Source organism: Penaeus vannamei, chromosome 2 (assembly GCF_042767895.1).
Source record: "Penaeus vannamei isolate JL-2024 chromosome 2, ASM4276789v1, whole genome shotgun sequence".
In the NCBI taxonomy this organism is placed as follows: Eukaryota; Metazoa; Arthropoda; class Malacostraca; order Decapoda; family Penaeidae; genus Penaeus; species Penaeus vannamei.
The window spans coordinates 21,290,281-21,317,780 of NC_091550.1; the positions used below are offsets into that span (position 1 = coordinate 21,290,281).

At 39.9% G+C, this 27,500-nt stretch overlaps 1 protein-coding gene and 1 non-coding gene across 2 annotated transcripts in view; one reads left to right on the forward strand and one right to left on the reverse strand.

Moving 5' to 3' along the window:
• The window catches only part of LOC113811934 (tetra-peptide repeat homeobox protein 1), a 16,603-nt gene extending 13,800 nt beyond the window's left edge, over positions 1 to 2,803 (forward strand). Inside the window, exons 5-9 of the mRNA XM_070135789.1 lie at positions 198 to 293; positions 770 to 865; positions 1,006 to 1,140; positions 1,470 to 1,598; positions 1,803 to 2,803. Of these exons, the coding sequence (XP_069991890.1) occupies positions 198 to 293; positions 770 to 865; positions 1,006 to 1,140; positions 1,470 to 1,598; positions 1,803 to 2,683 (1,337 nt within the window). The 3' untranslated portion in view covers positions 2,684 to 2,803. The remainder of the gene's footprint in view (positions 1 to 197; positions 294 to 769; positions 866 to 1,005; positions 1,141 to 1,469; positions 1,599 to 1,802) is intronic.
• Positions 2,804 to 6,878: 4,075 nt separating this feature from the next.
• Positions 6,879 to 27,500, reverse strand: part of LOC113811941 (uncharacterized) — a 20,778-nt gene continuing 156 nt past the window's right edge. The window contains exons 1-9 of the transcript XR_011399380.1: positions 26,963 to 27,500; positions 26,223 to 26,370; positions 19,167 to 19,323; positions 11,771 to 11,980; positions 11,455 to 11,563; positions 9,958 to 10,035; positions 9,507 to 9,609; positions 7,767 to 7,919; positions 6,879 to 7,461 (exon numbers count right to left, since the gene is read on the reverse strand). The exon at positions 26,963 to 27,500 is cut by the window's right edge and continues 156 nt beyond it. This is a non-coding gene — a transcript (uncharacterized protein). The remainder of the gene's footprint in view (positions 7,462 to 7,766; positions 7,920 to 9,506; positions 9,610 to 9,957; positions 10,036 to 11,454; positions 11,564 to 11,770; positions 11,981 to 19,166; positions 19,324 to 26,222; positions 26,371 to 26,962) is intronic.

The window sequence follows — 27,500 nt, forward strand, 5'->3', positions numbered from 1 at the left end:
TATATATATATATATATATATATATGTGTGTGTGTGTGTGTGTGTGTGTGTGTGTGTGTATGTATATATATATATATATATATATATATATATATATATATATATATATATATATATATATATATATATATGTGTGTGTGTGTGTGTGTGTGTGTGTGTGAACTTTTAGGTTTATACTAATTCCTACTAATTTCCAGAGAAGAGGATGAAATTAAAGAAAGAAAACAAAGGTGAGAAGGAAGTCAAAGGGAGAGGCAGAAAAGTTGCTGAAGAAGAAGGACAAAGGAGAAAGAGTAAGTCTGAGATTTTTCATAATCGATCATATGTAATTCATGACACTGTGTTGAGGGGGTGGGGTGTTACAGTGTTTATAATCATTATACATACCGCAGATTTTCAGTTGCACTACATGTGATATCGGGTACAAGAACAACCCACAGTGTATTTCATGCTTCATTCATTCTTAGAACTTCATTCACTTATAAAAAGAATGATAAACCACAAAGTTTATTCGTAACTACTAAAATGCTATACAGGATAAGAAGGGAGAATAAAATTGTGAAGATAAACTTGTTTTTTGCGTAAATGCATTAGAAACTCCTTAGGTAAAAATAGGTGTCTGCTAAAGAACTATCATATGTACTAGATATTAAAAGCCAATGTGGTCTGTCCTCATTTTGCATACCTATGTTGAGTAGAAACTACAGTTTACGTGAGTCAACTGTCAATACCATTAAGTATTTAAGCCCTTATTGCTATTCTATCACAGCTAAAGCCCAAAAACCTGAACAAGATAAGAATTCACTGAAAAAGGTCAGCTTATCAGGCAGAAAAGCTGCTGAAGATACAGACAAAAGGAAAAACAGTAAGTTTGTCTTTACTCTTTCACACCTGCTGATATACATGTACAGAAATTTAAATATATATATATATAGATAGATAGATAGATAGATAGATAGATATACACATGTCACTCCTTTCCTTAAACTTTGTCTTTTCTTGCAGAATGCAAAACTAGGAAGAGATGCAGAAAATTGGCAGGAGTTTGTCAGTCCAAGAAAATGGCATGCGTCGGCGGCAAGAAGTTGAAAGGCACGAAGTTATGTAACAAGAAAAAGTGTCGCTGCTGCGCCCCTAAATGTGAGTCTTTTCTTTGCAAACGGACCTGAAAGGAATCAATTTTACATTAGCCATCACAAATGTTTGAATCAAATGCAGATGTTGCTCATGTCAGCAGAATAACATGTGATACACAAGATGTTTTATAGGTCAAAGTCTGTCATCCAAGCAGCACATTAACGAATACTTTATATGAACCACACCAACATACGCCTTGTACACACTCTTATGCATGAGCACCAGATGCAACTCAAGTATGTGCCTGTGTGTGTACACGTGCGTACTTAATCCTACTCCTAGAAATACATAGGTGTGTACCGGGAAAAAAAACTAGTTTCTTCTTTCTCCAGCATCACTATGCAAGGAAAAGAAATGGTGCAAGAAACGGGGCGGAAAATGCCAATTCAAGTGGGAATCCTGCGACGGAAAGACAAGGGCTAAGGGATGCAGAGGAAGCAGCGTCTGCGTCTGTTGTATTCGTGAGTCTCTGTCCATTTCCAAATGTCTGGATCAATGCTAAGACTGTTTCGAAATCCCTAATTTCAACAGGATTTGAGCTGAAATATGGGAGATACATCTTCTGGAAGCAAATATATGTTGATGTGTTGATGTTTATATGTACATAATAGGTTGCCACATCATAACTTTGCAAATTTAATCACACAAATACGTTCTTTTCACAGCCGAAATCTCACCAACACCGGCTCCTACTCCCGCACCTACTCCAGCACCAACTCCTGCTCCAACTCCAGCACCAACTCCTGCTCCCACTCCTGCACCAACAGGTCCCACTCCCGCACCAAGTCCTGCACCAACAGGTCCCACTCCCGCACCAAGTCCTGCGCCAACTGGTCCCACTCCCGCACCAAGTCCTGCGCCAACTGGTCCCACTCCCGCACCAAGTCCTGCGCCAACTGGTCCCACTCCCGCACCAAGTCCTGCACCAACTGGACCCACTCCCGCACCAACTGGTCCCACTCCGGCACCAACTCCCGCACCAACTGGTCCCACTCCCGCACCAAGTCCTGCACCAACTGGTCCCACTCCCGCACCAAGTCCTGCACCAACTGGTCCCACTCCCGCACCAAGTCCTGCACCAACTGGACCCACTCCGGCACCAACTGGTCCAACTCCTGCACCAACTGGTCCCACTCCCGCACCAAGTCCTGCTCCCACTGCTGGCCCCACTGCTGGTCCAACTGCAGGTCCCACTTCTGGCCCAACTTCAGGTCCCACTTCTGGCCCAACTGCAGGCCCCACTTCTGGTCCAACTGCAGGTCCCACTTCTGGTCCAACTGCAGGTCCCACTTCTGGCCCAACTGCAGGTCCCACTTCTGGCCCAACTGCAGGTCCCACTTCTGGCCCAACTGCTGGCTCCACTGCTGGCCCCACTGCTACTTCAACCGCTGGCCCCACTGCTACCTCAACCGCTGGCCCCACTGCTACCTCAACCGCTGGCCCCACTGCTACCTCAACCGCTGGCCCCACTGCTACCTCAACCGCTGGCCCCACTGCTACCTCAACTGCTGGTCCTACTGACAGTTCTAGTAGCTCTTCTGAATGATTCATATAAATCTGAAATGCATCTTTGCCAAGACTATAAACGGCTCTCTCCCTTCTCATTCATCCACTTGTATGAAGGACTGTACAAGGCAAATGGCCTCCATAGGGAACTATTTGCTTGCGAAGAATGTTGATGTTAGTCAATAAATATTGCAAACTGTAGTGCAGATATTTATATTAACCATTTATTTCTTAGTAATAACTTTTTTTTAATTTCTCTATAGAATAGGTATTCATGAATGGTTAATGGTTAACAAGTAAAATAAATGTGCCAGACATCTAAGGTGTCATGTAGGCATCATATGATTTGGAGGATGATGGATATTGGTAGTTGATGGAGTTGAGGGGAATAGGTTGTGTTGGGAGGGAGAAAGAGGAAGGGTTGTAGGGGAAATATGAGGAGAAGAATGGATATCGGTAGTAGACGGAGTTGAGGGGGATAGGTTGTGCTGGGAAGGGAGTAGGAGGAAGGGGTGTACGGGGAATATGAATAGGAGGAGGATGGATATCGGCAGTCACTTCGGAGTGTGGAGGGGAGCATGAATTGTGAAATTTTGTGTCTCGAGCATATACCTTTGAATATTTTCCATAAGTTTCTCCAGTGGGAGGTTGGTTGGAGAGTCTTGTGAGACAAAGGTTTTCTGATGAGGAGGGGAAGAAGAGGAGACTGGAGTCTGAGGAATAAAGGTAAAGATAAGTGGAGGTGAGTGCGTGGTAGAAGGGGTGGAACGTTAAGTCTTGTCTGCTGCAGGTAGTGCGGGGAGGGAGAGGGGATGGTGTTGGGGCTGTAGTTGAGATTGGCGCTGTAGTGAGTAGGGTGTCTGGATTTCTGAGTGGCAAAAGAATTTGACTTGGAGAAGTAGGAGGTAGAAGTGGAAGTAGGGAAGTAAGTAGGTATAGGGGAGGGTGTAGGAAGATCCTGGGTTGGAGGGGGAGGGGCAGAGGGAGCGACATTACTAGAGAGAAACTTTGTTGACGTGCTTCCTGTCTGGCTTCACGTAGAGTGCGATAATCTGTGTTTGTATCAGTGTTGCTACCACAGACTCAAACTTGTAAAGGAGCAGCCTCTATAAAATACATTATGTGGGCCGCCGCAGTTAGCACATGTACGTGTACGTGCAGAGCAGTCCATCGGTTATGATCGGGTTGAGCACATTGGGGGTATTCGTCTGTGGAACGGTGAAGTTTACAGGATGTCCAAAGCGCCAACAGTTTTGACACCGACGGGGAGGAGGTTGATATGGTCGAACAGGGAGCGAGATTGTCCATCGTCGTAGAAGATAAGAAAGGGAAGGTCATGTAGTACTGGAAAGTAATTTTGGTAATATTGGCGGGTTTCTTTCGATGACTTAGAGGAGGAATGGAGTAGCACTGTACTGATATCACATCAGGTCTTTGAGGCAGCCGAGTAAGTACTCTCCACAATAAGACCAATCGAAATCCATAGAGCAGCTTGCTAGGGAGTACCATACACAGTTCCGGTACAAGGTGCCAGAGTTGGATGGGGTTTTGAGGGAATGGGGTTGCCAGAGAGATCAGTTAGATTTGATAATGCTATTGCTTCAGTTTCAGATGTAACTGTAACGAGACGGGAAACGATCGGATCGGGTACGAAAACAACCTCACCCACTTGCTTTTGGAGACATTGTTGAAAGAGAAGAGTGTTGCTTGAGTAAGGAGACCTTGTAGGGGGAATCACGAAAAATTGGCACCCATTTGTCTGGGCTAAATAGAGTAAGATATTTGTAGAGGCTGGGGTGGTTGAAGGATGGGGACGTGTGGAAGACTTGAGGCCGTTGAGGGAGGTAGTATTACAGAGATGGAGGAATAAGGTTAAGGTAGTAATAAGGGAAGATGAGGTGATTGATGAGGAAGGTTGTGGGAGTAGAGGTGATGAAGCTGGAAGAAGCTGGGAGAGAAGGAGTCTCGGATCGGATGGATAATGCACTAGTACGCATTGAGGAGTGGGTAGTAGCTGTAGTGTTCAATCGCAGTCAAAGGAGAGCCTAGAGTCGGGGAGCCAGGTGAGTGTGAATCCGTTGGGGCTATCTGACGAAGGTAAGCAAGCCTCATTGCCTCTAATATGGGTATTACATCTTCATTACTGGGCATGGGAAGCCTTAACTATGTTAAAAGCAACAGTCCACCCCTCAGGGTCCCTTTGAGGGGTATGTTAAACAACTAAAATAGGGGAATGCCTATGGTTCTCTCAGCTTACCAGGACTAGCACAAAGTCAGCCTTTCATCCTTTCAGCACAGCTCTTTCACCTTAGGAAGTAGATAGTAAAAGGGGTTGGAGAAGGGATGGAAACGTAAGAGCTGGAGGGAGAAAAGACCATGCAAAATTAGTTGAAAGCTAAAGCCAGCCTAAGGCAGGGGAGATCCCCACATTGGGTCTTAGTCCCCATCTCCTAAGCTCCCTCAATAACAACAATAGGCAAAGGATTGGGGGTGAAGTATTCATGAAAAGAACCAGTTAGCTGAAAATGGACATACTGTGAAAATGAAAAAGTTGTGGTTGGAGGCTGCTCTATTGGACTGTAGCTTCCCAACCACAGTTTATCATTATTAATGTGGCTGTTGCTGTTATTATCATTATCAATATCATTATTATCGTTGGCATTATTATTTTTTAGTGCATTTGTATCAATGTTTTGATTATTATTGCATTATCATTATTATCATTGTGATATTGTGATTATTATTTCCTTATTTTTTTCTTTACCCTATTGCAACAGATTATTATCATCATATATTATTATAGTCTCTTGTTGTTACAGTTACACCCTACCATTGCACATAATTCTACAAGAAACATAATTACAAGTTATCATCATCATCATGATTATTAATTTCAACCTTATTAGTACATTGTTGTTATTATTAACATCATTACCATCTTTATAATTATCATCATTATGTCATTATTATTTGCCCTTTTCATTGTCATTATTGTCAAAATGTTTACTTGACACCGCCTCTCCAAACCTCCTATCACTACGTTCAAAATGACTGTTTTTCATAGACATGTTTTCCACAGTCAAATACATCTGTTAGCGTTGTTCCTGTTAAATTTAACAGTGAACATTTGAAGTTCTGTATACATGTGTTAGGATGCCATAAAAATATAATCATATCACTGTTATTCAAATCACAAATACTGAGTTAACATAAATATATAAAATTGATTATAATAGAAACGGTAGAACTTTTAATTCTCAGTGTTTCCAATGTTTTACACTCATTATCATTGTTAAAAGAACAGTAAAAGATTTAAACTTTATAGCAACTCCTTTCTATTATCATATTTTATAAATTCATGTACACTTTTAGTTTCACGTCTTCTTTTACCTGCCTTTGTATAAAATTTGGCTGAGTCAAGTGCTAAGGCTCAAGATAGGGGAATGAGTGTCAACTAGACATGGGAATACCATGCCCATATGTCCCTGATACTGTTCAGGAGCGATATTTCATCCTGGACCTGTTGCTAAGGTCACACTAGTCTCTTCTGTTCCTGGGACCCCTTAGACATTCTCACCTAAGTCTGACCAGCTACAGCTTCTGATTGGTCAGCTGACCTGGCTTCAGCGAGGCTGTCTAGGGATCCCAGGGACAGAGAAAACTAGCACCCTAGCTTTAGAGGCTGAATAGAAGGGGTCAGAGAAGAGAAGGAAAAAGAAAGGGAGAGAAGAAAAGGCCATGCAAAATTGGTTGACCTAAGAACCGAGACCCAAGGCAGGAAGATTCCTAACATTAAGCCCCAGCTCCTATCTTCTATACCCTTCACAACAGTCATGGGATTGGAGGGAGGAATATTTAAAAGTAACTATTTGGTTGATAGTTTATTGATAACAATATTTGGAAATCTATAAAACTCAAGATGAATCGTTATTATTTTTTCTGTATTTCTTTACTTATACATACAAACTTTGTGTATGGAATCTTCACTACCTTCAATATTTCATATTTCTATTTTCACATATACTCCAGTTCCAAGTAACAGCTTGAATGTGAGCTTTCCAATCATTATTAAATAACTGTTACCTCTGTCTTAGATAACTATATAAATAATATTGGTCATTCTAAACAGAAAACACCCATCTGACCTACAATATTTGTGTAGTAAGTGATTGTACTGCCATAAAATGAAGCTATATCATGAATACAGTAAACATGTAACATAACACAAAAATCTGTAAACATAAAAAGTTTCCCAGAAAAATCAATTGGTATTATGTTTAAAAATGGGGGTTAACAGTTTCTTTGAAATAATTCAAAACTAGGACTCAAAATATCAAATTACATATCAAGTAACATCCAAAATCAGAAATAGAAGCAACATTGCTATTAACAGTTGTTAAAGAAGCAGTATTATTAAAAATTAAAAACATTAAAGCAGAATGCAACACAAAAAAATTTCACTAAAAAGAAAACTGAAATAAGGTATCCATAATCACTCACACTAAAGCTCATTATCGCCGTCTGGTTGACTTTTTCCCCTTATCATTAAGCTTGTGTCATACAGGCTCTTCTGATGTGACACTTACACTATACCAAGTGCGTCTGCACGAACTTGCAGGTAAAAGCAGTCATTTAATTGGCTTCGGAGAGACTGGGAACTAAAATGATTCAAAGAAAGTCAGTGTTGTCTCCTGATGTTTTACTTTCTTGGCAATTCATAATTGGTGACTTCTGTACTGACTTGAACGCCCCTTCTTCTGAACCCATTGATACAACGTCTTTGAGGAAAATTCTCTTGAATACTTCATGGAAACATATCTGTTTAAAGAAAAAATGAACAGAATTTAGGAAAACTATAAATAAAACACATTATCTGATACTCAATCTCAATTAATGTTCTCAAATTTCTTAATAATCACTTAAAAAAACAAAAATTTGCAAATATCATCTACATTATTATATCCAGTAGCGCTACCTAATGTAAAATAAGTACCTGAATCTAGTAGTATTTCATGATCAATTATGAAAATACAATTATATTTTCACATGACAGTAAATAACAGCCCAACCTCTTTATACTCCCTCATCTCTCCTCCTGAACAGTTTTATAACTACACCCTTACTTGCATGTTAGAGCAAGGCGTGACTGCTCTGTTTGTGATGGGTTAAGGTTATCAAAGAAGCACAGGATGTCTTCTTTCTGCTCTTCTGGCCAATCTGGGACTATGCTCTTCCCGTGTTGTGCTCTTCCGTCCACTGGCTCCTGACCTGAGGCCCTGAAAAGTAATGGATTAAGGTGAACAGAACCATAAAAAAGTGAGTAAAAACAGAAAAAAAGGATTAAAACTTCTGTGTTCATTTCCCAAAATCATCTCTGAAGTCAAACATTCTGACTGTGAAAAAGAAAGTAAATCTACAGCAATATTACATAAAAATACGATGATAAAGCAGCTCTCCTTCCTTGCAATGGTTAACCCATTCGCCCGGGTGTCACATATATGAGACACCGGAAAAAATAAACATTGCCAGGCGTCCCACCAGTGTGACGCTGTATCAGGGCCATGCTCCGACACAGCAGCGGCGCTACGCTGGGTGGGCGGACAGACTCCGGGGAAGCTCCTCGCCTCACGATATTTGTAGCCGCCCGGATTTTTTTATTTTGGCCACAAAATGTTCCCAGCTTGAGTGGGTTAATGGTTTAAAAAGCAAGTTAAATGTGCTAGACTTCAAAGGTCATATAGCAATAATGGAAGGCAAAGTATCTTAACAGTGGGGTGAGTTAAGCTGAGATGTCACGCTGAATTTTCTATGAATATTTTCAAAAATACTGGGCAATTTGAAAAAAAAAAACAAAAAAAAAAAAAAAAAAAAAAAAAAACTTCTGTCATCCAGTAGGCTTTGGCAATCCAATGACGTAATATTTCTGCTAAATATGTAAAAAATAAAGGACTTCTGACTAAAACTCTGCCCCTCCCCCCACCTCCAGCAACAATGTTTACTTTAACACGTCCATGCAAATATACTCTACAATTTTTTTTTTTTTTTTTTTTTTTTTTTTTCCTTTTTTTTTTTTTATTATGGTAATCAATATATTTTGGTATTCTCAAGTTAGCTAGCTGGCAATTCTGCTTTCTCCATCATCCAATAGCCAAGGCTGTGATTCTCTGACAACCATGTGCAGTTAGTGCCATTAGTACCTTGCAAAAGGGGGGGACTAAGTACCAGCTACACTTCAGAACATGATGTAAATGCCATATAATGCATCAAGATTGACAAAGAGATCAGAATTTTGAAAAAAAATGTGGAGGAAAAAGTATCCTCTACTTCAAAGTCCGATATCTCAAAACTACACCTTTGTCAACTTTTTCATTATTCCCCATACCTACTCGGGCAATTCTAATGGGGTTGGGACCATTTGAAAACTGAATAAATTTGCAATTTTTTGTACAAAGCAATTCTCATTTTAGGAGACAGAAGTCCATAGTTTATATTTTATATTCATAAGAGTGAACATTAAAAAAAAAAAAAAAAAAAAAAAAATCCTACTCAACTAAGAGAAAATTCCAAAATCCATCTGTACAAGATTTAGGTATTGCTATAGAGTATATGTGGTATTTTCTTCATCAAGTTCAGTCAATGGATAACTAAGATACATAATTTATTTTGATTTTTCAAAACCTTGTTTTTTTTCTAAGAACTTCATTGTTTATTATCCAAATGATATGAATCTTGGTGGTGTAAATCATAGTATATGTATATATAACACATAAAAAAATCCAATAATTGCTCTTCTAGAACGTAACACCCCCTAAAAGATGATGGCCAGTGCTTAGCAGGGTGGTCAAAACACTAATATTTCTGACACTGTTTTGAGAGTAGTCCATATGGTCAGACCAACATAAGTTTCATGGGGAGGCTGTCTCAGAGGGTAATCTTGGCAACATCTTGTAGGAGTTTCAGTAGTCTCTAGTAAATAGTGTAACACTGTATTGATAATGAATCATAGACACAAACAGGCAGGCAAGCAGGCTGTTTTCATTAATTCAGACCAATCTTTGTCATAGACTGTACAATCAGCTGGAGAGATGAAAACAGTTCTGGCACAAGTATTCAGGGAGGAGTGAGGATGGGCAGGAAACAGATTTAAAAGTCAGATTAGTCAGGATAAATAATGCATGAGCTTGGGTCTATTACAACTGAAATAGCCATAACCATTGTGTCTTTATCAATAGTATAACTTTTTTCATAAGTTTAAACCTTTTTTTAAATTTTGAAATATGTGCTTTGGTGTGCATTTTTTCTTTTCTTTCTTACCACAGGATTTAAATGAAATTGGCTTTAGAAGTTTTTCATCTAATTCATAATTTTTCAGCTTTTGCTCCTGGTCTAGCACTATTGTTGTAAAATCTTAACAATTTTTGCAGGATAAAAATCTAGTGTAATAGTTTTAAAAATTCCAGAACCCTAAGTAAACCTCTCATTCATTCTCAAATTTAATACAGCTAACTTATCAACAAATTCTATCATGCTAATGACAATTGTTCTGCAATTATCTGCCAAATAACTGAAAAGAGAAGTTATCCTTTTTTTCTACCTACAAACACAGATGGTATGATTTCATCTCATTTGGTTAAAAACTCCAGCTTGAAACAATAAGGTGTCTTTGCTATTACACCAAAAGAGCCAGGCAGAAATAGGGACATTTACCTACACACTATTATCCTTTCCACACTAACCGTCAATACTGCCCATACTTAAGCCAATCTTTTAATACTACAGTCGAAGTGAATGAAAGGGTAAAAAGCAGAAGTTAAAAAAGAAAAAAAGAAGAAGAAAAAAAAATCATTACCTGAACTCACCTTTAACAATACATCAATTCCCATTTAACCCAATACTACTGGGTAAAGAAATTTGGTAAATGGACATAATAACCGGATTGTTGGTATGCAACGGCAGTTTCCCATTTGTGCCCAGTTCATCCGGTAGTTTGCGAGCTAATGCATGCTAATGACAATTATTCTGCAATTATCTGCCAATAACTGAAAGAGAAGTTATCCTTTTTTTCTACCTGTTAAACACAGATGGCATGATTTCATCTCATTTAGTTAAAAACTCCAGCTTGAAACAATAAGGTGTCTTAAGCTATTACACCAAAAGAGCCAGGCAGAAATGGGACACTACCTACACACCATTATCCTTTCCACACTAACCGTCAATACTGCCCACAAGCCAATCTTTAATACTACAGTCGAAGCAAGAATGAAAGGGTAAAAAGCAGAAGTTAAAAAAGAAAAAAAGAAGAAGAAAAAAAAACCATTACCTGAACTCACCTTTAACAATACATCAATTCCCATTTAACCCAATGCTACTGGGTAAAGAAATTTGGTAAATGGACATAATAACCGGATTGCTGGTATGCAACGGCAGTTTCCCATTTGTGCCCAGTTCATCCGGTAATATGCGATACATTTGGCACCCTAAAAGCTTATTTTTTGCTATAATTTATAAAAATATCATAATTTTGAAAGTTTGCCTTCATAATAGGTGCTATTGCCTGTAATCCCTTTCCATATAAATGAAGCCACTGCTATCGGAGAAAAACAAACTCCGTCAGATGAGCCAATGGCGTAGGAATGGCCTACAGACACTGATGCCATCTTTTTTTCAGTCCACAACAACCATGGCATGTGCGCACATATCACTCGGCAGCTAAAGCTTAAAATACGTTATCTTCATTGATTCAATATATTTGCTTAACCCATTACCGCCAGTGTATTTTGAAGTCGAAAATAAAAGATTCCGGGCGGCTACAAAGTCGGTGCGCAGGGCTGCCACCCAGACTCTGCCCGCGCACCAGCCCGCTGCTAGTCAGAGCGCGAGCCCCAATACAGCACCCAGCAATGTTTACATTTTTGGGTGTCTCATATGTGGGACACCGGCCATTACTAAGTTAAAGTTGACCAGGCTTAGCATTATCAAGTGTATAACAAAAAATTTTAACTTCACTCATTCACTGAATGATGAATGCTTCTTTTATGAAATATTAAACATACAAGTGCTACAATATTAAATTCCTACAGTTCTTGAACAGAAACACAGGTCAGTCAAAAAAATATAAAAAATTTGCTTCATTTGTCAAAACCAAAGGTGGAAGTCCTACAAGCAAAGTGTCTTCTTTACTTATGGGAGCTGCTGGTTCTTCAATCTCCATTGATTTTGACTTTTTAGGAGACACATTTTGTCTCTCAGAGAAATTGACCTTTTTGGTGATGGATTTTGTACTGCTCTGGGGTAAGGCCCTGCACATGTCAGACTCTGCACTGTTAACCAAGATGTCCTGCGAATATAAAACATGTTGAAATTATGATGCACAATAATGGAACTCAAATACAATACTTGGAAAAAATTAAATTTCTCATCAACATTCATCATCATCATTGCGGAGCTAACGCCGACGGGTGCGTATAGCCACGTTCACCCTTTGCTTGTACCTGCGGGGATCCCTCATGGCAAGTCACAGGGAGTGACCCGGCCCATCTTAAAGCTACTCACCACAGGCTTGATCAACTGCCTAAGCCACGACTTCTTAGGTCGACTCATTGCAGGCCTCCTCCACCCAGGGTTGTCTTGAACAGAGACAACCTGGTGGGCAGGATCATCTCTGAGGAAAGCTAGCCAGGTGGTCAGATAGCCTGAGTTGGCGATCACGGATTGTGCAGGAGCCAGGTCCTTGTGCCAGTCTCACGGTGTAGCCGTTGGTTGGACACATGGTCCCGCCTAACAGTACCCCATGATCCGGCACAAGGACCTATTACAAAAGGCATCAAGTCGAGACTCCAAAGCGCAGGATAGCAACCAGGTTTCATCATCGTATAGCAAGACACACCTAAGCTTGGTCCTCTCTGGCACAGGTACCCGGCATCTCCAAATACTCTTATCGAGAGAGTTCATGACCCCTGCTGCCAGGCCAATCCGTTCACTGACTTCATGGTCTTCTGACAGCCCAGAGTTACGAACTAAACTGCCAAGGCATGTAAAGCTCTCAGTGACTTCAATGTCCTTACGCAAGCACATACTGACTGAACAGGTTCTCCTAATATATCCCCAAAGTCCTGGATCTTGGTCTTGGTCCCAGGAGACCTCTAGACCTAAGGGCTTCACTTTGATGACTAAATACCTGCAGAGCCACCACTTAGGATTCCAAAGACTCAGATAGAATGGCAACATCATCAGTAAAGTCAAGGTCGGTAAACTTGATATTGTCTTAGAGTTGCTCCACAATGACTTCAAACAGTGGCTCGGTCCAGCATTCAGTCCATGCAAGTGTTGAAAAGCGTTGGTGCAAGGGACACAGCTCTGCCTCACCTCCTGAACTAACAAGGAAGAAGCTTGACAGGCCCCCACCACACTTTACAGCACTTTCAGTACCAGTGCATACAGACTTGCTATTATTCCAATAATCCTTGTTGGAATTCCTCTCAGTCTCAAGATCTCCCAGAGTGATTCCTGTATCAAATGCCTTCTTGAGGTCGCCGTAGGCTGCGAGCAGCCCACGCCCAAACTCACATCGACGCTTTATAATGACTCGCGTCATTAGGGTACGGTCTATTGTTGATTTCATCAGGATAGAATCCAGATTGCTCTAGTCTCCCATGCCTCAGTAGGTGATCTCTGGATAATGCCCTCAGAAGGATGTGGGCAAGAACCTTGCTCTGGTATACTGAGCAGCATGATGCCCTCGGTGGTTGCTGCAGTCCCATCGGTCCCTCTTCCCCTTTCAGAGAGGGATGACCACACCCCTCAACAGGTCAGGGGGAACAGTACCAGACAGCCAGATGGTGAAGCTACAGGACAGCATGCAAACCCCGCGCTATGGGTTCACCACCAGCCTTTAACAGTTCAGCTGGGATGCCGCAAATACCCGTTGCTTTACCACTCTTCAGCTTGGAGATCGACACCCTACCTTTAGTTAGGGAGGGAGGATCATCACTGATGGGTGGGTCCGGTAACAGAATCTCGGCAATACCCGCATCCAAGTGGGTGGGTCAACCTGGTACAACTGCTCAAAATACTCTGCCCAACATTCCTGCACCGCAACTGGATATGAGATGATCTGACCACCTCTACTGAGCGAACTGCTGTCACCTGGGGAAGTGGGCTGAAAGTTCAGCTTTCTTAGGGCTTGGTATGCAGGACTAAGGTTACTGTCACTAAGAAATGGCCTTCTGACTCCTCAGCAAGGTTCCTAATAAATATGTCTCCTTGTCCCTTTTTAACAAAGACTGAGTTCTGCGCACCTGAGAACGGTGCAAATCTCAATCACCTGCCAGACGAGCCGCACGACAAGCATCTGTGGCATCCAGGTGTCTCCTGCGGGATGAATTTTCGCCTTGCTTTCAAGAGTCCACCAACCATCTCTTGAGCTGCATCGAGTGTTTCATGCTTGAAGGTGTACTACAGAAGTACAGGGTCCATCAGATTTTCGAACAAGCAGAAATGACCAGGGTGACTGCCTCATAAACCCCTGGGCACATTCCTCCTTTCAGCTCTGTCCAAGTGAAACACCCTGGGGTGGTCATTGGTCCCGCTGGGGGGTTTTGAAATGGACTCGGAGGGTAGTTACAACCACCCTATGGTCAGTACTACAGAACTCAGCACTCCCATACACCCTGCAATTGTGGAGGATCCTCCAACAAGCAAGCTAACCTATCATGTGGTCGATCTCTTTGGCTGCATTACCCGTATCACTGTACCATGTCCAGCGATGTGGGTCTGGGCGTTGGTACCAGGAGCCAGAAATCCTCAAATTCTAGGACCTTGCAAAGTCTGGAAAAGGAGGCTATTTTCACTGCCAGTATCAGCTCCTGAACCATGAGGACCGACAGACATCTCATAGCCAGCTCGATCACAGCCAGATACTGCATTGAAGTCACCCAGGACAACACGAATATCTCGCCGGGGGCACCTGTCTGACACAGACACTAGTTTGGCATAGAACATCTCTTTCACATTAAGTTTACAAACATCGGTAGGAGTGTACACAGCAATAAGAGACATGAAGCCAAAAGACAGCTTCAGTCTCATTGCCATTATACGCCTGTTCACTTCTACAGTAACCTCTACCACCGAGGGCTGGAGTTTGCTGGAGATGGCAATGGCTACCCCTGGAGATGGTGACCATGGCTGCGGCCTGACCAGTAGTAAGCGTAGCCACCTGCCACTCAATCGCCCGCACAGGTCTTCTCACCTCCGAGAGAGTAGCCACCTCCACTCCCAGCTTCCCCAGTTCTCTCGACAGCAGAAGCAACCGATCATCCTGGACACAAAAGAATGGATGTTCCAAGCCCCCACCCTGACTCCCCGCCTGAGGTTTAGCCTCAGCAAACAATTCGGGTGGGAGCTTCACCTCTGGCCACTCCCCGCTGGGCCTGGGTGCTCCACATATAAGGGGACGGCAGGCTGCAGAACCCACATCCACCTACGGGGCTCCTGAAGGCTTTCCCCCGTAAGCTTTACTCTGGGCTGGCGTCTACCGGCTTAAACGCAGGCAGAACAGCAGCTCTCGCTCTCGGCCCCAAGTGCGTTCCGGAAGTCTCCCTCCCAGTGGGATCCACAGCCTGCCTTCACTTGCTGGGTAGGAGGAGCACTTCCTCCTCTTCCCAGCATTTCCATACATATAAAACACTGCCAGTGTTTTTTTATCTCGGGAGGTGGGCTGGCAAGCTCCACCTCCCCCAATATTGCAGAAAACAACTAATTTAAAGATACTCCTAATGGGAATTTCTGAATCTGGTATACTGTCACAATCCAAAATTTCTGAATCCTTTCTCATCCTCTCCTGTCTGTGTGCTAGCCTACAAGACAGGTTACAAGAGGTAGGTTGGTATGTAGGGAGGAAGGGTCTGCGAGGAGGGGCATTTTGATGAAAGTCTCATCCACTAGCTTACAAAATAATATAACAGCACATTATATAATGATCGCATATTTCCTGTATAGTTTATAAGAAAATAAAACACTGTGTCTATACAATCTATGATTGTCCTTTCTGCTAGTGTGGATAGTATTGGCACATTCCCAAGGGTGGGTCTCAAAGAGTATATTTTGCATTCTTAAGTGGTTTAATGCATGAAATGAACACTTAAGAATTGCTGTTCTTGATTCATCGATGATCTATTGAATAGTTTGAGACCAATTTGAAAAATGTACTCAAATTGGACCAGAAATTAACACTCACCCCTTGCCAGGGACGGGGTCAATGAGTATATTTCTGCATTCTTAACTCTGAATGTCAACGGAAAAATAGTGCTTTCCCTTTGGCAATACATTGAAGCTAAATGTTTTCTATACACAATAGATGGCTCCTGCCAATGCTTAGCCACAAAGGAGTCATTTAGTAGATCTTTGCAACCTAACTTTTCCCTTGAAAAAGCAGGAAAAATGGTTTTTTAATAATGCAATCAATATTGACATTGTTATTTTTGTTATAAACGATTATAATTACTATATTGTTACTGACATTACTAACAGCAATATTATCTTATTAGAAAATATTATCAAAAATCAAGTGAAAAAGGATTACTATACTGTGGTTAGCTGTAATTTTGTGTAAAATTGGCTCATCAGGCAGTACTTGTGGAGCCATTTATATGTGAAAACAAATTACTGCAATTCAACACACACTATATGGGCAATGGCATGTAGGTGCATGCCATGCCCGGCGGTTTGGGGTTTAATGGATCCGTCAAGGTCTAATGACCACCTTTCCCTATTCATTACATCATGAAAAAATTTCAGTTAGAGATAACTGTTAGAGAGTATAGAATTGCACTTTGTTTCATATATAATTTTAACCTCCTACTCCCCTATAGGAAGGGGGTACCCCCTAAAAAGTCGAAAAAATCGATTTTTTTTTCTTTCGTCTTCGGTACTATGGCATTAACTACCACAGTTCTTTACTGAATAGTCCCCCAATAATGCTTAGGTGTTAGATCAACCCTAGCCTAAGCCCGTGTAATTGGCTGATTTTTTAATTTCCTTTTTTTTTTTGGCATGGGAATGCTTGACATAGAGGCACTATTTTTGGTTTGCTTTTCCAGCATTAAAAAATCTCATATTTTTTTATTAAGGCAAAATGTAAAATCAGCCAATTACACGGCCTTAGGACTGCGAGGCTCTAGTAGAAAGCAACAAATTGCATTTAATCTGATCACGAAAATTATTGCCGAGAGTTAGGATGTCCTAAGGTTATCTTAAACAAAGAACGGAGATACAGCGAATTATGTTTGGCACTCCTTACCAAAGTTTTTTATCTCCTTATTTTTCTCTGAATCTAATGATATTATAAATAAAAAATGCTTATTTAGTGTACTTTGTATCATTTTCAATAGGGACGTTTCATTCTGTAGAGGTATGTAATTTTTTTTTTGTTCGTTGTTCATAAAAGTAGATATTTTCTTTGCCTGTCCAGAAAAGTTGGATGGGAAATGCGAATTTTACCAGAGACAACTAATCTAAACCAGATAAAAACCTTTTTTTAATTCTTTTTTTTTTTTTATTTTTTTTATTTTTCATTTTATTTATCTTTTTTTTTTGTTTTCTTTCTTTTTTAAGAAATGGGGAACTGTGGATGGTAACATTAGTACAAAATCATCCTAATTATAAAGTCCTAGCATAAATACAACATAGTGGTCTCACTTTGTGAATTTTAAAAGTATATGAATTTAGTATATTACTAATTTGAGACTACTCACGGGGGGGAGGGGCACATGGATGATCACTGGTGTTTATAATTTTCGAGGAGGATCATATGTAATGTGAACGCATCCACACATAAAGTTAAAAAGATTAATCATTTAGTAGCCTACATAATGATTTTCATATCTAAAATAATAAAATAGATTAGGTTATCCTCTCATACCGCTTTCTTTGATAACTGTCAATTTTAACAGATTGCAAAGGAGAACAAGTTTAGAGTTACATTAGCCATTTGCACCCATTATCTTTACAAAGAAGTGCATAAAATCATGCAGACGCCTCTAAGTGTTGTGGGATATTTGCAAATATATGGTACCTAAGACCCACGGACACGCTCTAAACATATTAATTTTTATCCGGAACGCACAAAACAAATGCGATAGCTTTTTTAACTTTAGGACGAAGAGTGCGCCCACAAACAAGCTCAAAATTCCATATAGATTTTAATTCAGAGCAGGTATTACGGAGTACTATCATCTTCAATATGAAATAATCTGTATCTCACTTATACATCCTGGGTTCAAAAATCTGACTATTTAGGTAACTTCTCTGTAAATGAATTGTCTCTACAAGGTGCACTCACCAATTTCAAATAAATTCAAATTTTCCCCATGCTATGTGATGTACCAAACCGTTGAGTAAAATATAACGGAAATATTTCAATCCTTACTTAAAAGGCTATTTTAAGCATTAAGTGCTTCGTGATTATGATATATGTAGATTACTTCAGAACTAAAACACATTACCGGGGGAGTCTTCAATCGAAGCATATTGGTTTCCTCAGTGTGTAAAAGGACACAAAACTTACACATTTTTTCTATATATTTCACAAAAATATTTTGTCATAAATCACAGTGATTTTTTTTTTTCTGATAGCTTGGTATAAAAGTGTCTCTTTGAACATTCACGGACTGATATCTATGCGCAATGTCATAATTAAATGCCGTATTTTATCGGTTGCAGCAAGCAGAAGTCCAACACAGGTGTACTCTGGGTGCTCATTAGCTGACGTACCTCCCCAGGTGCTGAGGGAGTCTCGGCTTCAGCTGCAAGACAACGAGCTGGCAGGAGTGGCCTTAATATTGTCTAGCAAGTTTCCTTCATTCAGTGTACCTATACTGATACGCTAGCTAATCTCACTGACCCTCTTGTCCCCCCCCTCATCTGGGACAGTCCCCTTAAGTGAGTTAATACATGAAATGGAAACTTGAGAATGACTTCTATCTTGATTTCAGGATGACCAATGGTAAATGAGGAGTGTATCTTGTGAGCTGCATACCAAGGAGAGCATCAGTTTAAGTCATAGAGAGTTATTATGTCCCACCATTATCACATGCACAGGCTGTATTATGGAAAATGATAATACAAAAAATTATTTCAAAAATAACCTCAATAGAACTCCCTGATCATTCCAACACAAAGTGTAAATTACCTGCAGATACAGATAATGATAGAAATGTTTAATGAAAACAGTTTGTAAATCCATCTGCCTGCAGCATAATTGACAAATATAAACCTCAGAAAATAACAATAAGACAGCAAAAATGCCCTCTGCAAAAAACACCACTAATGGCACTGCAAAGAGGAGGCTAGGGAGTCTTGAAACTATATATGAGTATATGTGTTGGCTGGGCCTACTAAACCAGCCACACCTAGTAGAGTTGCCTCTTCAAGTAAACCCAGTTCCCAAATCTTGGTCCTCCTGCAAGTCACAAGGCACCTAGATCCAATGGGTTGATAAAAAAAAATCATAGTATAAGAATACTCACTGGATGATATTGTATCTCTGGTGTTTTCTTCATCTCTGGCTTAACCTTAAAAGATATTTCTGTGTCTTCTTCATCAGTGCTTGCTTCTACTGGCCTCCTTCTGGACACGAGCTGCAAATGCTGCGCCTGCCTCGTTTTCCTCCCTTTTGTAGTTGTGCTGTAAAGTTTCCATCATTATTAGTTTCTAGCATCACTTATCAAAAGAAAGTAAAATTGATTACAAAGCTTACTTCAGTTATTACTAGTAATATCTAAATAAATAACCTCACTTACATATAAACACTGATATCTTTTTAATCAAATAAAATCCCAGAAACAGAATTACAACAATCATATTCAAGCAATTCACGAGCCAACTGATGTCCTACTAGGTCATGGCAAAAATTTCACTAATGCTAGGCAAACTTGGGTCCCAGCAGCCGAGATGATAGGGAAAAAGGAGTGGAAAAGCACTAACATATCCCAAGCCTTGCCAACCTTTATTTGCAATATTATTTGTCATGAATGGGTTAAAAACTGCTGACAACAATTCAACTCTTGTTAGAGCATACATTTAACAGCATGTAGCTTAAAAAAGTATAAAATAAAAAAACACATCTTTGGGGATAATGTTAGAGGAGGTGCGTAATTTGTTTGTTTGTTTCTTTGCCATGTGACACAAATATTTCTAGTATAGGAGGGGAGTTAATAATCTACCAGTAATGTTAATGTGGTTGTCAGTCAATGATTTTATACATTATGCTCAGCCTTGTGTGCCTGTCTGTAGTGTCTCAATTGGCTGTATGTTAGCAGGTGATTTGGATACCTGCTTTGCTAACTCAGCCTTCAAACACATTTTAAGCTAAAATAAGGTCATTTTATAGAAAGTAAACCTGTAATACATTCCAATCAGTTCTTAAATTGTTAAAATGTAAACAATAAATTTATTAAAAAAAAAAAAAAAAAAAGTAATGCAAACAGTGACACATAACAGTCCCAAAACACACATCCAAAGCAATATTTGGATGAACACCAAAAGCTATAGTTCTATAATGCGTTAGTTCTGCAAAATCATCTTTAAACAGTCAGAAACTTCAGCAAACAATATCACATCTAATCTAAGTATTTACATTATTACAATGGTTGATGTTGACACATCAGGCCTCCCTCACCAAGGAGAGTTCGAAAGCACTCATGCAGCCAACTGCGTCAGCCCTTGAATGAGGAAAATATTCAAAGTGAGGAGTTTGAAAAACAAGTTATACATACTTAGAAAAATCACTTACAATAACTCAATTCCCTCCATTACGCTGGATCTCAATTTCACACAAAACAACACTAACAAATTCTAGGCTAGTAGGTCTTAGATTTTTTTTTTTTTTTTTTTTTTTTTTTTTTTTGCCATCTTAAGGAGGTCAGTGTTTGGAGATTTAATTATATATAATAGGAGTTACTTCTAATTATGCATTATATGGTGAACCTGATGATTATTGGCATTAAAACAAATTCTTAATATGATCTCATTGGTAAATCCTAACAAGACACACCCACACAGTTTTTTTTAAAAATGCATTTTTTTCTCATATAGTGCCTCTTATCAAAATCCAATTGAATCTTGGTGGGCAACTGTTGAAGGACAGCATGGAAGAAAAATGATCTCTGCATTGAGCATTTCAAGGAAGATCAATTTATATCCCCAACATATATAGAAGACAAAGCTTGGAGTGGTTCCATATCTGGTGATAAGGAAGGTTGATAAAAGAGGGTAACAAGCTTTGTCTTGCCAAAACATACATGTTTACCTTTGCCGTAGTATGAAGTGCAGAGACCACAGCATTACTGGACTTACAGCACAAGCGCGGATTTGTGGTCTATGATAAGCAATCATGGCCTTCTACTTCCATGTCTAATAGTGTTGGTTTAAGGTGCTCTTTAAAGGCATTTCCTTACTTTTTTCTAGCTTCACACAGTCCCATTCCAAATATTTATCAGTTGTGTGATCTCTGATGGCCAAAAATCTTAACTTAATTCATCACAGCAACCTTTGCATCTGGCAATCCAGCGAAGGCTAGCAACTTTTACCATGAACATTCTGTCAAGACGGAACTTGTAGGTATCCCTGGCGATCTATCACCAAATGGAAAAATAGTCAAATGCCTGTTCCTAGAACGCATAAGGTTACCTTTTGCTGGAAGGATAAGGCTATGACAATGACTTGAGGCACTGCAAGTATACTGTAATCAGTCACCCAAAAAGGTTAAAAGAAATGTATATACATAAAACAATAACCTTATAAACACACACATACCCACACAGAAACTTATGCATATATACAAGCACACCCACATACCCCCACACACCCACACCCACACGCATGCACACACGCGTACGCACGCACGCACGCACGCGCACACACACACGCGCACACACACACGCGCACACACACACGTGCACATACACACGCGCACACACACACACACACACACACACACACACACACACACACACACACACACACACACACACACACACACACACACACACCTAAAAATCAGCCATACTCATAATCAATGCCTTTCTGGAAAGATAACTGTTAAATCCAACTAATGTACAGTCAAATGACCTTTAATCAATAGGGAAAGTTCAGGGTTACCAACACGAGAAAACATTTAATTTCATTATCAGTAAATCAGCCATGATTGTAGATTCCTTATTTTTAGCCTCATAACAACTCTCCTACCTTAATCAAATTGAATGATACAAATTAATTTTTTGTAGAGACTGGACAGGTGTCAAAATTTCACTGTCAGCTCTTGGTACCAAATTAAAAAATGCCCAAAAGTAAATAGTAATAAATATATCTATATATACTGATAGATAGATAGATAGATAGATAGATAGATAGATAGACAGATAGATAGACAGATAGATAGACAGATAGATAGATAGATAGATAGACAGATAGATAGACAGATAGATAGACAGATAGATAGATAGATAGATAATGTATGTATAAATATATATACATATGACATCAGCCTACATATATGAAGGTACATATCTAGGCCTAACAGGGTTCTTGTGGGTATAAGCTGATGAAATTGAAGACCTTTTTATGACTTTTCAAGACCTGGAGCCACTTGTTAAATACATACTTCCCTGTAATGTGTATGCCTGCTTGTCAGATCAGTGACCAAGATAAAAATAAATTTACCCCAACATGACTTTTACACAGCCTCTTAGAGAAATTGCGTGCCAGAATAATAAACAGTCACATTGATTAGCAAAGATAGAAGGTCTAATGTTGACAAATGATTTCAGATCAAGAGAGATCTGAAAGTGAGTGAATCGGGATATATACATATATGTAGGCTGATGTGATATGTATATATATTTATACTTATGCAAACAAAAATATGTCTTTGGCAGATTTAAGACATTTAAAGACCTGCAACAGAAAAAGCTTCATTCAGTCCTAGTTATGGGTCAAAAATTACGAATTTTTCAAATTTTGTGTATGGACACGTGAGACTATGACGCACCCTGGGCACCCCATTGCCAGACCGGAAACGCGTTCCTTTCCATGGTTTAAAGGTCTCAGGTATTTAAATGCCCTCATGCTGCCACAACCCTTTTGCTGCATGCTTTGTTTTTTATGTATTTTCAGCATTTTTCGGCTGATTTTGCGATTTCTTTTGGTATGATAATGCTGCATGATAGCTTGGGCTGCATTCAGTGGGCAGGCAGCAGCAGGGACGTTAGGACAGTGCATTGATATCAACTTGTTGCTTGTGTTTATCCTTTTTTGTGCCTTGTTTTCAATTATAATGCCACCTGTAGGTGCGAAGAGGAAGGCATTCCTTGAAACCAAACGACTGAATGCCCTGAAAAGGTGGAAAAAAGACGATGTGGAGGAGCTGCACCCAGATTCTGATGGCGCGCGTCAGCCACCACCACATGCCTCAACTTCCTCTCCACCACCATGTGCCTCAGCCACAACCTTCCCTCCACCACATGCAGCCAACATGTCTTCAGCTGCATTTAGACACAGCTTATTGCAGCAAGAGAAGAGAGAGAGCATCAGTATTAGTAAAGATAGTACTATGGTAGTTTTTTCGTTACGTAGGTTGCAGTCATTACTCAACCTTATAAAGTGTGAGTGTGGTACCAGTGTTACAACGGAAATAACAACTGATTACTTTGATTGCCATGTAAACCTTAGGTGTGATGAGTGCAAGAAAGTTGTACACTATTCAGAGCCGAAGAAATGCCAGAGGAGTGACCTAACGGAGGGTAATATTGCTCATGTGTTTCATTCTTTGTCAGAGGGATATGGGAGGGCAGGGCTGTCACGACTGTCTGCTGCCGTGGGATGCCAGGAAATGACCAATTACACCTTCAACCGACATGCACAGTTCATCTACCAAGAGATGAATGGATTCTATAAAGAACAAGAAAGTGTGGCTCAACAGTGTGTGGAAAAATTGTATGAAAAGGAAGAAAAAGGGAAAGACATTGATGGAAAACTGAACATTGATGTCAGTTTTGATGGTACGTGGCTCAGCAGAGGTTACAAATCACATATAGGAGCAGGTTTTGTAATAGACTTATCATCTGGGATAGTGGTAGACTACAAAATTTTGAGCAATTATTGCAATGCATGTGCAAGTATGAAGAAAAAGAAAGATGAAGAAAATTTTGAACAATGGAGACAAACGGTACATGCAGAGACGTGCCAAGCAAACTTTTCTGGATTGTCAGGAGCGATGGAGGCAGAAACAGCAGTCAGAATTTGGGGAAGGAGTGAAGAGAAAGGGTTCAGGTACCTAACTTTCCTGAGCGATGGTGACTCAAGTGCTTACAAAGCAGTGACTAATATGAACAATGGAAAGGGTCCATACTGTAACCATAGTGTTGATAAGGGAGAATGTGTCAATCATGTTCAGAAGAGAATAGGCACCAGATTACGAAAATTAAAAGATGAACTGAAAGAAGAAAAAACTACAAAAACTGGAAAAGTGATAAGAAAAAGCATGGTTGGTGGAAGGCATCAGCTAACAGACAGACAAATAGATGCTTTCCAGAGATACTATGGGAAGGCCATAAGGGACAGTGTGGGAACGGATGTACTGACCATGAAGCTGAAAGTAATGTCTGGTTTTTGGCATGCTATATCACGTGATAACGACCATCATCACTTACACTGTGACACCTCTTGGTGTGTATTCAAGCAATCTAAGGATGAAGGAAAGCCTCTTCCCCCACATGATAATATGAAAAACTATATCAGACTAGAAAAAAAATATGAGAACAGAGTAAGAGAAGTTTACTACGACCTTTCAAACCCAGCTCTTCTTGAAAGATGCCTCAGGGGAGAGAACCAAAATAGAAATGAAGGTCTGCATTCAAAACTTTGGTGTCATCAAAGCAAAGCAAAGTTTGCTGGCCACAAGAGAGTGACCTTCGTGACGCAACTGACCATCATAGACCATAACTTTGGGTACGAGGCCAATCACTTCCTTGCATATCTTAGGTTTTCATTTACATATAACAGTGTAGTAGCAAGGAAGAGGATGGACAAAAGGAAAGAAACACCACCTAAAAGGAAACGGAATAAAAAGCACCTAGTGTCACCTGGCCCTGTTTACCAACCTGGTAACTTTTGACGTCACTGACTGTTGCTGGCAACAATGAGGTGGGTGGGCTCCACTGATACCCAGTCAATATGTCATTTATGTATCAGAAATGCATAACATATTTCATGATTTATTATGTACTCTGATATGTAAATGACAGGGGACCAGGAGCCTTGACATCTAAAAGTATACTAGGCAAGGGAAAACACTCCCACCACAGGGGCTACACAGGTGACATAAAGATGATCTAAAATTACCTGAACAAGGCCTAACCCTCTACCACAGGACTTCTAGTGAAGGCCAAGTGATTGTGTAAGTAGATATTTACATTTGGAAATAATTGGCACAACCTGTATGGTGTAATGAAGATGAATGACAAAAACTGCCGTTTTCTCAAAATCATATTTTCCCGGTTAAAGTAAGGTTAACTTTGTATGTAATCACGCGATTTTAATAATTTTTGTTGCAAAATGATCGTCCAGTGCATATCTACTAATTGTAGCAAAGTCATGCATTATTTCCACCAAATACATTTTTTACGGAATATTTAAGGGCTATTTTCTGACGAAAAAAAAATAACTTTTTTGCAAGGTAACTGAAACATTTACGTTTCAGATAGATTTACATAAATGCTACAGTTGGTACTCCTATCTATTGACTAACTCTGGCCAGAAGGAAAGTGCAGTACTATTCATTAAAAGGAAACCATCACATAATTTTCGAATTATATTATCTCGCTCATTTTTTTTTTTTTTTTTTTTTTTTTTTGCGCAAAAAATTACACAGCTTTTTAAAATCTAATTTCTTGTTTACTAGCATCACATACCCATGCACATTGTGTAAATAAATGATTCACCTAGCTTAAAAATTAAAGCAAGCAGGATCGGAAAACGAATTTCGTGATCGTACCGACGATTCTTCCCCTTAAGACATATCAACCCAGTTATGACAGGAGTCACACATATGAGACACCCGGAAAAATAAACATTACCGGGTGTCCCACCGGTGCGACACTAGATTGGAGATTGTGCTCTGATGTGGCGGGTGGCATTTGGGTAGCTTCCCAGACTCACCCACATACCGATTTTGAAACAGCCCAGAAAGTATTATTTTTGGCTTGAAAATGTAACGTCGCTACTGGGTTAAGACTTTTTAAGGATGCGCCCCAAACTTACACTTGCTTATATTGCTATACATTTATACGAGCAAAATATATATTCGTATATAAGCATATGTTCATAATTGTAATTTCTCCAATCTGGAACAGGATATCAGCAAGAACTATGGGGGAAAGTATTGGCAAATACAGCCTCCTGAAACCTTTCCTGTACAATAAGTGTTAAAAGACAAACCTGGATGTTGGTCACAAAGTGACTATGGATATGGATATATATGAGCAATACTTACACTAATCATATTAGCATTACCATTTCACATTTACCTGGTGCTCTTTGAGGTCGTGGTGGTTGTGGTGACTTGCCTCTTGGTCTCCTTTAACACAACTGGCTGAACTGGCTCAACAACTGGCAATGGCTCTGGCTCTTTTATGTTGTTGATGAGTGATGACAACGGTGTCCTTGGTACACAATCTGAAAGTATTTATAATTATGTAAGAATATATTAATCTCCATGGCTTTCAGATGAATACAATAAAAATATTTTTAGCAAAACATTGGTAAATGTAAATAAAACACGTGCTTATCTGTTATGCCTACGACTCCACTTCCCAAGCTAGTTGTCATTAAATAAAAAAAACAATCTAAGCTCTCTCTTTACAAAATTTACATCATGAAGGCCTGATTCAGTATCAAATGGATTTAGGCAGAACATGGCTTATTTCATTAGAAAAAAAAAAAGTCATTTTGAAAGCTACTGTGGGCATCTTGTAAACATTTACCAAAGCATCTACTTATTCACTCATTAAAAATGAACAGACAAATTCAATAATGATACATATCTACTGACAAAATCTTTTAAGTTCAATCAGTACATTAAAAGTTCATGATGATGCACACACTGTCATATCCTTCCTTTGGAAAGGCTTTCTGATGTATAGTGCAATTAGGGTCGAGTCCCAAATTAAATTTCTATATCATTATCATTTATTTGTACTGATACTGTATTGAGTAGAAATTGCTCTAGTTTATTGATCTAATAACAGAATTGAGAATGCCTGCCTACCTTTCCTGGGATCTTCCTCATACTGCCAAGCCATCACAATGTAGCATCCATCCATCATGAGATCCTCTAGCGTCTCCCACAGATTCATGGCATTCAACACAAACTGCTCGTTAGCTTTAGCAAACATGAAATAAGCCTCAATCCCATGGACAAGGAAATTGACAAACTGGGCAAATGTATACATATTTCTGCTTGCATTATCTGGCATATTTGATTTGTCAAGCTTTGCAATAGCATGCAGGCCGTGATAGCTATTGGCCACCACCTGCTGACAGGCCGCCGCCACAGCCTCGTATCCTTTAGGGTACTCGCTGCCTCTGCGCCCTTTGCTTTTAGTCACTGTCACCGCCGTGCCGTGGACGGGGTCCTCGGGCACGACATCGATGGTGAAGTGTAACACTTTGTTCCTTGCTCCCGTGAGGAAGACAAGGTTCATCTCACACTTGGAGGCCAACTTGATAACCAAGTCGTTGAAGGACTCTCGCTTGGTCAGGGGCGCCATGGACTCATTATCACACACAAAACCAACCTCTTGTCG